This window comes from Adiantum capillus-veneris, chromosome 28 (genome assembly GCF_014529385.1).
Source record: "Adiantum capillus-veneris isolate H3 chromosome 28, ASM1452938v2, whole genome shotgun sequence".
NCBI classification, from domain to species: domain Eukaryota; kingdom Viridiplantae; phylum Streptophyta; class Polypodiopsida; order Polypodiales; family Pteridaceae; genus Adiantum; species Adiantum capillus-veneris.
The window spans coordinates 9,774,383-9,786,167 of record NC_140958.1 but is presented as its reverse complement, the minus strand read 5'-3'; the positions used below and the strand labels follow the sequence as shown (position 1 = coordinate 9,786,167).

Sequence of the window (11,785 nt, the reverse complement as noted above, 5' to 3'; positions counted from 1 at the left end):
AAATTTCCTGGACGCTATATTTAACTTCTCTCTAGACTCTCTTCGCTATTTTTAGCCTCTCTCTGCGCGCTCGGACACAGTCTCTCTGTCTCTCTCTCTCTCACTCTCACACACACACACTCTCTCGCTCTCTCTCTCTCTCTCTCTCTCTCTCTGCGCACTTATTAGTACTCGTCAGCTCTTCACGCCCCCTTTCCTATTAAATCTGAGCTCACCTCCTCCGTCAAACCTCTTTCTCAATTCGAATTCCGACTCGCTCTCTCTCAGACACACAGTACACACACACACACACACACACACACTCACGAGCGCCCAAGCACACGATTCCAGCTGCTTCTTCTCCACCAGGTTTTTTTTTTTTTGGAGTCTCTTGCGCGGTACTTACTTGTTTCGCACAGTTAATCATTCGCATGATTATTCCTGCAGGTGAAGAGGCCCGCTCTCATGCTCCAGAAATTTCACTGATTAAGAGTTGATGGATAGCAGCAAATTTGCAAGCACAAGCTCCGGGAGCAGTGCCGATGCGGCAGGGCGCGGCTCCACCGTCAGCGGATCTGCATCAACAAGGCCCCGGTCTACCAACCAAGATGTGGGAACTGCTAATACTTCAGCCCACCCTCCAATTAAGTGTCCAAGGTGTGATTCTCTCAATACCAAGTTCTGCTACTTCAATAATTATAGCCAGACGCAGCCTCGCCACTTTTGCAAGAGCTGTCGGCGTTATTGGACCGAGGGTGGAGCCCTTCGCAATGTTCCGGTGGGCGGAGGCTGCCGAAAAAACAAGCGAATCAAGCAACGCCCACTGATTAACATAGGGGCAGCTACTGGCCTCTTGGATCCTTCCTCCCTGATTGATGACACCACTTCCAATATGCTTGCAAGGTTGAGTAGCAGCCCCCCTTTTCCCAATTTCAGCGGGGGTGCATCGAGCTTTGGCAGTGTTGGTGATACTAGCAGCCAGCTTCTCAACATAGCCTTTCAGCGTTTCCAAGAATCCATGCGACTCCGTCAGTCTTCTGATCAAACCTCCGAAATTGGGCCTTATCTCGATGCAAACTATCCTGCCTTGGTGCACAAACAGAGTTCTGCTCCCTTCAACTGCTTATGTGGCTCATGTGGAAGCCATACCCATCCGCTTCATCACGGCGGGTGCGGTGGTGGACTCATGAACAATTTGGAGAGCAACTTGGGATTTGGCACTCTACCTGGAAAACTTGAACATGATGCTTCCATGACAGGCTTTGGCAATGGGGGTGCCTATGAGCTAAACTCGCTAAACTCGATGTATCGCGATCTAAGTCCTAACATCCATAATATGGTTGGGACATCCGCCACAGCCACATTAGCTTCGATTGAGGACCAGCTCTCGAGCTTCTCGAATTTGCAACATGTGGATGCCTTCAATACTGATACATCAACCGCATGTGCAGAGAAAAACCCATGTGGGTCAGCGGAAGGTACACACAGGAATATGATAGCAGGTTTGCTAGGGCATGTGGACAATGCTAAGGAGAGAACGGCACTGGAGTCGGCATTCGGGGACGAGGCAAAGGAGAGGCTGATGCATCATGATGACATGGATGAAAAGCCGTTACTGAGTAGCATTACGACCAACAACGATCTCTCCTTGATGATGCCCTTAGATAGCAGCTGGCAGCAGCCTTCATTACTGATGAATGAGATTCTGTCGGAGTCACAACACAGCAATTTATGGAGTGGCCACATGATGAGTAGATGGCAGGATAATATGCATACAATGGCGGCAACTCCAGCGACGGCGACCGGGGGTGTATTGTAAAGTCACACTGACAAACTTACAGGCAAGCGGATAAGTAATTATTCTCCTCTCATCACCACCACCACCCTCAGAATGACATCAGAGGTTCCACTCTTTGGCTGCAGTTTTTTTTACAATGCAGCCTGGTGGTGGTAATTTTTTTTCTTTGTGGGAGCCATTGTTGTGCTCTAATTTGTGATCCCTTTTTATTTACCCTTCATAGAGAAACCTCTTCAATAAGGGCAGCCAAAAAAGCTCCCTTTAATTAGCAACCATAGAGATCGACCATAGACCAAAGATTAACATGAGAGTATATAGGGACTTGAGTATAGGGTGCCCCAGAAGGGCACTGATTATTAGTGATAATTTGCAAAAATAATGAGCTCTAGTAAGGCTTCTTGATGTCATTATGCTTAATTATTATTGTTAGTATACAGCTCCCATTGGTTGACAGCCTTTGTCAGCTTCTTGATTAACCCAACTTTGTAGATGCAGTAATTGCTTTAATATAGCTATAATTTTAGCTATAACAATCCCTGACAGAGGACATTAATCTGATTTGTAGCTATGCTATACCATAATTTGAGAATTTTCCGTTTGTACAGAAGTCTGCGCAGTCTCTCTCTCTCTCTCTCTCTCTCTCTCTCTCTCTCTCCCCGCCGCCCCAACACACACACACACACACACACACACACACACACACACACGAGAGAGAGATTTTTATTTTTCCCCTCGTAAAGGGATATGGGTGCCACAGAGATTGAGGAGAGGGTTGAACCCAACACCTCATGCGAAAACAGGGAGGATGTTTTCTATTTCGTACAGGGTTTTAGGTGCCACAGAGATTGAGGACAGGGTTGAACTCATCACCTCGTGGAATTAGGAGGCATGCCAATGTCGCTGTAAAATCACTACTGTCTTTTTTTTTTTTTTTTGGGGCCGGGGGGTGGGGAGGGGGGGCCTTGAAGAGCATTTTTCTAAACAAATAAAAACTTGAATATTCGGTTTTATTGAAAACTATAACCATACAGTTTTTTCGAAATACAATTTTTTATTTCAGGAAAAGTGTGTCTCAGCTTAATATCGTCAATTTCAAAAATGCCAGTTAAGGGCAAGGGGAAGAGGAGAAATTCCGCCCCAAACTAGAGAAAAATAGTAAACCTACTTTTCTAAAATTTCCTCTTGGCAAATTCAAGAAAAGGAATTTTGTATGTTTGAAAAAATGAATTTTCCTGAACATTGCTTGGAGAGGACAGAGACATCCTGCTAATGAATAGTAGTACCAAGGCTAGAAAAATACATTTTCCCTAACCGGTGAAAATAAGGGCAAAATTGAAAGTCTCCTGGCTTTCAAGTCAATGTTTGAAGCTTTGGCCGCCGGCAACTACACTAAAACTTTTGTTAATTTTTTGGTTTTCTTAAAGGCAAGCTCAAAATCTAACCAGGATTTTAGAAGTGCAGCACGTTAAAATACACTTGGACTCTAGTTTTTTTGTAGCAATGATGAATACCACAAGTCCTCCCAAAGTCTCATTTTGGGAGACATTGTAGAAGCCCCTCACCAATCGAGCTATCGCTTGATGATAGTAGAAACATGACGTCCTAAAGAGATTGACTATAGCATACAAACTTTGTAGCGGTTATATTTTTACACACAATACACACCGCATTTCCTACTTGGCTTGCATCAGTTGAGATAAAATCACCAAGAAAAAACAACTTTTTACAACCTTATCGGTGACTCAATTTTCATTGTCGTTCATAACTAATTGAATTTGATGTCTACACACACACACAAAGAAGGCCATCTATTACAAGAAGCTGAAGATTCTTGGTGTTTAAGCATAGCCACTTTGCATGGAGAGGGAGACAACAATTGCAGCCACATGGATAGCTTCAACCTAACTCATCTCATTAGTCTTGTCACATTCTTATGCACATTGTGGACAATGTAAGCACTTACTTGGTCACACTACACACATTGCACATTGTACACTATGTAGAGTAGGATGAAAGAGGAGTAGGGGATAGGAGGAGGCAAAGGATGATTAATGGGGGGGTGAGAGAGACCAGTTACCTCCATGGGTGATGAATAAATTGATGACAATGTTATCATAAATGACAATGTCGACGGTGATGTCGGCGCAATGGTGGTGATTCAATGCTCTCTCCCTCTCTCTTCCCTGCTTGTTTTCATTTGTGTTTGGGGTTACAAAAAGGAATTCTAAGAAAATAGCAACATAGGTTTGATTTTTATGCACAAGATTGTCTGCACATAAAAAGGCCTACATGCACATATATGCCTATGTGCACACTTAATGTACACATAATGCAAGTTGTATGGTGGTGTGATCACAAGTGTTGCATGAAGCTCCTAGTGGCATAAGATGTTGACTTGTTTTTTTTTGCCCAAACTCACAACAGTGAGTGGATGTATTGTATACCCAAAATAAGTGCACAAAGCTACCTCAAGCTATTGTCGAGCTTTAAGGGATTTCAAATTACATTGATAAGCTATGAGGTCTCACTAAGAGTCAAACAACTACCCATGTTAATGTCACCTCTAATCCATCAGTACAACGCCGATGGACTTATACCACTCATTCAAGTCCTTCCTTTTACAAATGGAAACAATCAATTCCTTGCTTTCTTAGACTATCTGAGTGAAGCTAGCAATCATTCTCAAACACCCAACCGTTCTTGGCCTTCAAGGTTTGCTTAAAGTAGCAAAATCTAGCAATTTGAGTACAAACAAGAAGAACTTGGTTTTTCATCACCATCCCTTCAATGAACAAGTCGTTCTTGAAGAACCCTATCTTCTAGGTCTTTAGTACCTATTTGCAAGTCTTCCCTACTAGTCCGCTTATAGCCAGGTACTCCTTGAACATCTATCTGAGCCAATCCCTCTGGCTAGAATCTTTACTCTTGTTGGCAAAGCCCCCCATAACACCTTCATATATAGAACTTCATTGCAAGGTCGCCATTATGGATTCCAAATGTTATTTGCTATCGCCATCCATCTTGCCTTTGGTCATTGCTTTTCTCATTTCTTGTTGAGGAGGGAGAACACTCAGTCGAGATAGTGTGTATTTCAAGTTGATGTTTCATACAAATTGTATCTCGGTAGGGTCACTATGTATAAATTGTGCATATCACATGCATTCAAGGACTGTTTTTAAAACTCTTTATTTGTGAATTTTTTAGAAATAAAAATACTCCATTTTTGTATTCAATCTATAAAATTATTTTCCAATCCATTTTATGGTACCCTTTTCTATGTGAAAATGTGATTAAAAAAATAAAATTTATTAACCCCTTCTATTGCACTCACGTGATAGTCACATAAATATTACGTGATCCCCACCCACCCACCCACGAGTTTTTTATTAAGCTCTTATGTGAGTTGCAACTAATACAAAAGTCCTATTTATTTGTTGGGGTGGGGGAGGGGAGGAGGGAGTCTCAACCATTTAAATGCTCAGTACCATAATTTTTTTCTCTCTTTCTTGTTTTTTTAAAAAAGAGTGCTTAGTTGAGCTTGAATTGCATTAATCATAAAAGGTTATAGAGAGCCCTAGCATATCCTTTGCATAGGGTATTCCAGGAAAAAATACATCCAAATGCAGCCCACTTTTTGGACCTGATCTTGTTGAGGTGTTCGATCCACACCTTTGCAGAGTAGAACTTTTCATAGATTGTTTTAGTCTTGGATGAACACAATAGTATTTCTCCAAGCCGCATTGAGCTCTTTCCATAGATATGCTAGATGCTATGGTTTTAACCGCTAGATTTCAAATTTCATTTTGGGGGGAAAAGTTGAATTTGAATAAAATAGTCGTTTTACCCGTTTGAATTCAAAAGCTCTCCTTTGATTACTTTCTTAATACTAAAGTTTTGACTTCCTTAAACTAACTGCTAAATAAAGAGGCCCTCCTAGACCCCATTCTCTTCCTAATGGAAAATAAGTGTATTGAAAAATTGACAATAAGAACTTGAAAAGTTAACACCAAAGGTTTGAGCTAGATAAATAAGCACGCTAATAATTGGATAGTAGGTGAGGACAATGGGCATGCTAAAAACCTTTGCACCCTTCACCCATCTCTCCCCTTAGCTTAGGATGCTAAGCACAAAGGAGATTAACAACTTGCTTTGAGCTAAAGACACCCCAGGAGCACACTGTCGTGGACTTGAAGCGGCACACTAGTGTACTACACCACCCGAGCGTTGACCGGATCACCAAAGAAGAAAAACAAACTATACTAGCCCAAAACAAGACGCACGCTCATATCAGGCTACAAATAAGCTCTCTGGGCTTGCAGAAAACCCTACACCATCCCCGCTTGCAGAAAACCCTACTCCATCATTGTGTATTTTTATCTATTTACTGTTCAATATACTTTGCACTTATGCTCATGCAATTGGCTCTTATTTAAACTTACTAGTATCTTTGTTTTTATGTGCTAACTGAGGACACAAGGATTTCAAAAACGGACTTTATGGTAAGCATAAAAGACTCTCATCAAGTCCTTGGAATCAACTTGCTTCTACTCACTCTATAGATATCTTTAACTTACCTTCCCTCTTTATAAGCCTTACCTTTCTTTGAACCGTACGTTTTCTTCTTCTTCTTCTTCTTCTACCTATCGAGACACAACGGTTTGCTTCCCTCTTTGTGAAGCTTACCTTTCCTTGAACCTTTGATTAACCGTACCTTTTATTCTTCTTCTTCTTTTGGGACAAAACGGTTCGCTTACCAAGATCCTTTACAACAGCGATCTAGCTAACAAGGTCTAGTGTTTGTACCACAATATCATCCATATTGGCACCTTGCACATGCATTTCCTCTTGTGTCATCTCCCCACTATCACTTGGTATCACTTGGTGGTGAAGACTTACCATTGGCATTCTCTTAGGAGTAATTCTTGCTAGCACTTGTCTTTTCCACTTCAAGCACACTAACATCCTCAATCATAGGAATGCTCTTATCCATGATCAAAAGAGCCCTAGATTCCCTAGCGACCTAAGCTCCACACTCACATGATAGTCTCTATCATAGTGGCCAATTGCTCAACATTGTAACATTCATTGGGGAAAGAAGAAAATATGAGTTTTTGAATCAACTCTCCAAACCATCCCATATTGAGATCGAGGTCCTTGGAGGATAGGCTTGTCCACAAAATGCAAATATTTATATCTAATCTAGAACAAATCCAAGGTAACCTTGGCATAAAAAGAACCTTGCTCATCAAAGAAGCAATGTAATGTGCATGGTCATGAAACCATACAGGCAAACTTTTCAGCGTATTTAACCCACACTAGACAAAATTTCATAAACTCTTCGTGTGGATAAAACTCTAGTGACCATGGCATTATATGAAGCATGTGACACTCCTCCTCTTACAAACATATCATGTACAACCTTCTCAAACGCACACGTCGCAATGAAAAATTGTTTGCCAACCGTTGTAAAGTGAAAACTTTGTCCTATTGCTACAGGCAACAACCACCCAATCCCATAGACTTTGTGATGTCATTCTTTTGCCAGAAAGTATAGTACCAAAAAATGCAAGGAGAGATACATCAAGCTCTTCAGCTCAACATCGGGACTAAAATCCGCTTGCTTCTCAAAGCCTTTTCGTAGCCTTAATATGGCTAAACAAATCCACCCCATGCAAGATCTCTTCGATCGTGGGATGCTCACCGAAGGATGAAGATTTCAACACTTTCTCATGGCGCATCATAATATCCATGCCTCTCTTCTTAGGCTCTAAATCAAGAACAAAAGTTGGATTTGAGGAGGCCAATGCATCAGACATGCCTCTTTCCTCACATGCTCCTCATATGCAACATGCAACTCATGATGAATAGTACCCATTGTCATACATAACCGGAAAATGCTCATCCTGCCCCATCAGATCTACATCACCGTGAGTGGCCATGAACTTATGCATGAAATCCACTTTGATCACCACTACATCTGCATACCCCATCCCAAAGAAAATTGATCATGCATGTTTCCATATACCAATTTGAGAGGCTCTTCATAAACCTTTGTGTGCTCCCCAATGTGCCCTCTTGTCCACCTTGCACGCGTTGCCGTGTTAAAATTCTCTACCCTTCATGGTATGACATTTTTGTGTCCTACACGAACTATCTGATTGTTTCCCAATCCCATGATAATGTATTGCATGATTGTGCATATTGTATTTTCTTGCATGCTTATTCTTCTATAAGAGATGTTGTAAAGCTCTATAAACTACAGAGGTGCATGGTCAAGTGGTAAACTTAGTGGTTATGTAGGTATTTACACTATCTCCCTTTCACTTAGAACTTGGAAAATTTGGAGAAATACCACCCATCCAAAACACATTTGTCAAAGTCAATGATGCAAAATCATAGATTTAGGGAGAGAATGCACGAGAAAAAAAAAGAGAGGGAGTTTGCTTAGAACCACCAACCAACTTGGCAATGAATTACATGATTATACAATGGGGGAAGAGTGTCCTTATATAGTACCTTGGGGGCCCTTAAGTACCTCCTTAGTAAAGTGTCCTACCTAAAATCATGTCAAATAAGTAATTAAATACCTAAAACATAAATAAACTATGGGATCCATTCAACATTTACTTGAGATGCTTAAATTCTAACAACCTCTCTGCAACTCATAGTGGACATATGTAGGAAGACCAAGTTGATGAAGAAGCTACCCATACACCTCGGATATGCAACCAACCAACTTGTCACTTGAGAAGAATGTCATCCTCATTATTACCGGTTTCCTCATAGAAAAGTTGAATTGTAAACCACATCCACACTATGTCCAATACTAACCATTTGTGAGTTGTGAACACATCACATCCAAGATTTCACAAGATAATAAACATTTTGGAATATACCTTGTCCATAATATGGCCAACAACAATGGATTGTGTGCACATCCATAGTGTTTTGTTACATTCGGTTGACTCCTTGCTAGATGCAATGCTCCTTTAACTTTAACACTAGTTCAAATTTTGATAAGGTTCAAATCAAGTTTTAGGAGCTCCACTTGCCCCTCCCCCAAGGCGGGCACTCATCAAAATGATGTGCGTTCAATATTAATGATACCCAAATGTACATGTTGTATTTACACTATGGACCTATTAAAAAACCCTCACCCCCTCTAATGTATGCATGAAAGTATACAATTGTGACTATTAATAATCCTCTCCGGTAAATTCATGTCATAGGATACAAATTTTGAAATGTGACTACCATGGGTCTGCTGCTCACGTGCCTCACCCTAGATGAAGCATGTTGCGACAATAAGCACTAAAGTAGGGTTGAGGATGTAGTGATCACCATTATGTGTGCCACATCCTTGTCTTTGGTGGAAACACTATATTTTCTATTGTTGTCAAGCTTGCCTTTGCCTTTGTCATTTTTTGAGCTCTTGAGTTTGCATCGAGCTTTGCAATCCCTAACTTGGTGTTGATCTTGGATCATGGAGATTGCTAGTGGCCACCACGGGAATATCCCTATATGGAAAAAATATTGACCACGAAGTCCCTTTCTAGCAGTTCCAAAAAGGTCATTGCAAAAGACCTAACTATATAAGCAACATTTCAAAAAGGTGTACTTATATACTACCTTGGGGGACCCTTAACACTAGTTTGGTACCATGATCGGACATTACAGTGTCGTTTTTGGATCATTTGTACAAATTACCAAGGCAAAATTATAATGAATTTCTACCAAGTTACATACTCAGTGTGAGTTGGCCCATGGGTATACTACATAAGAAAAAGATTATAGAGTTGTTTTGAAAATTACCATTTTACTAATAAACGATTCTTCAACATTATGTCTATAAAAGTGTGTGTGTATTTTACTATGTGGTGCATAAAGCATATAAAAAATACTTTGTTGGCTCTAAATTACATAAATATGTGGTGTTCATAACAAGGGACACTAATGTGTTCATTTAAATTGTAAACATTTTCATATATAAAAATGGCTTGGTCTTGTATATTCAAATTTTCTCCATTATCAGCTTTCCTAGAAAAATCCATTTGGCATGATTTGGAGCATAGAAATGACCTATGATTTTTTTCAAGTTTTAGGACATTATAATGTCCACAAAGAACATTTTAGTATCCAGGTACTTGACTCATGCTAAGTATTCCCCTCAATATATTTCCTACCCAAATCATGTCAAATAAGTAAATAAAATACCCAAAAGAAAAATTAAACTATGGGGTCACATTGGTTCACTTGACATGCATAAATTTTAAAGATTTGATGTCTCGTACCATCAAACCTGCAGCAAACAAGAAATACTTTGAGAAATCTAGCCAAAATCCATGCATAAGATTGTGATAACGATTGTTTGAGATTTCGTTAGTCCCAAAATAACTTATCAAAACATGTACAATTGTTTGCCAGACAATGGCCCGCCATTATCAAGAGAGTGGGGTCTAGAAGTGCCTCTTTATTTTTCATGAGATTATGGAGGTGATTAACATTTTGACAAATAGTTGCCATGAGATTATGGAGGTGCCTCTTTATTTGCCATGAGATTATGGAGGTGATTAACATTTCGATAAATAGTTGTACGCCATGTATGAAAGAATGGTGGGTGTGTAAAGATGTATAAGAGTGGTCAAAGGATACAATTTTGTCACCAAAAAAGAGGTGGACACTTTTGTGATTTTCGGCCTTTCATAACTCCCACATACAATCTCATATTTGACCGAAGATCATAGATTTGTGATCTACACACCAAGCTTGTTCAGTAGATATGCTACATGATATGGTTTTACTTGCTAGATTTCAACTTTCATTTTTGGCGGAAAATTTGAATTCAAATAAACTAGTTGTTTTTCTTGTTTGAATTCAAAAGATGTCCTTTGATCACTTTATTAATACTAAAGGTTTGACTTCCTTAAATTGCCAAATAAAGAGGCCTTCCTAGAATCCATTCTCATCCTAATGCATGCTTCAATATGGCCTTGCAAAATGCCACCATGTGATTGAAAACCATACCACATCACATGATAGGAGCTATTTTGAATTTTCACTCTAGCCATATTGGTGCAAAACATTATATAGGTGAAGTCAATAAAGAAGCATAATAAGAAGCTTTTTTACAACAAAAACACAAGCAACATAATCATGCAGATATCTCATAGAATGAACCCTTGTGGTATTGTAAATATCTTAGGTCAATTGAAAACACCTTAAACTCATTCAAAGAGATTAACAATGTTGTAATGATGCCACTTTGACCATAATACATGGAGATTGCAAAGGGACAAGTTGTTTAAACCTTGTAGACCATACATGGGAATTCTCTTTGTCCATGGATTTCCAAGGATTTAGAACCCCATATTAAGACAACTATGTGGTGTATGACCCACCTTTGCATCTTTTGATAATGTCTTGCCTCACCACTAAAATAGAATTACATAGCCTTCAAGCATATGAGATTGATTGGATCCACAAACCTATAATTTTAGCACATGACACACTCATGAAAAATTTATGATCCAAAGCATCATACACACACTCACTTTAAAACTAGCTTTCCATGATTAGTTTGCATAGAATGGTTGAACCCAATATGTATCTATACATAGAGTGCAAGCAATGTTATAATTGCAGTAGATTTCCACAAAGCACTAGACTATGTTCTAGGAAGCCTTGCACCAACATATCATTATAAATTTACTTATCCTTCTCCACTATCATCCACTACAACATAGACTTGGAGGATGCACACATAAGTCACTTTGTTTGGAGAAGTGCCCTCATGATCCATTTCCTTAAGATAATGTAGAGCCTAGTGATCACCTCACCCTTTTAAAGTACATTTCGTGACATAACGTTTGAGCTACAAATTATCAATGATACTATATTTGAATTTAAAAGTAATTACACTTGATTGCTCTACTATAGACTGATTTCGAGCACTTGTACAAATTTTAATGATTATATAAATTTTGCAAGAATAGAAAATTAGAAGCAGAT

At 39.5% G+C, this 11,785-nt stretch overlaps 1 protein-coding gene across 1 annotated transcript; it reads left to right on the top strand.

The window, feature by feature from the left end:
• The first annotated feature begins 206 nt into the window (after positions 1-206).
• Positions 207-2,045, top strand: LOC147420045 (uncharacterized). The gene is made up of 2 exons (XM_086504867.1): positions 207-348; positions 427-2,045. The coding sequence occupies exon 2, from the start codon at positions 476-478 to the stop codon at positions 1,796-1,798; it is 1,323 nt and encodes a 440-aa protein (XP_086360993.1). The 5' UTR covers positions 207-348; positions 427-475; the 3' UTR covers positions 1,799-2,045.
• The last annotated feature ends 9,740 nt before the right edge of the window (positions 2,046-11,785 follow it).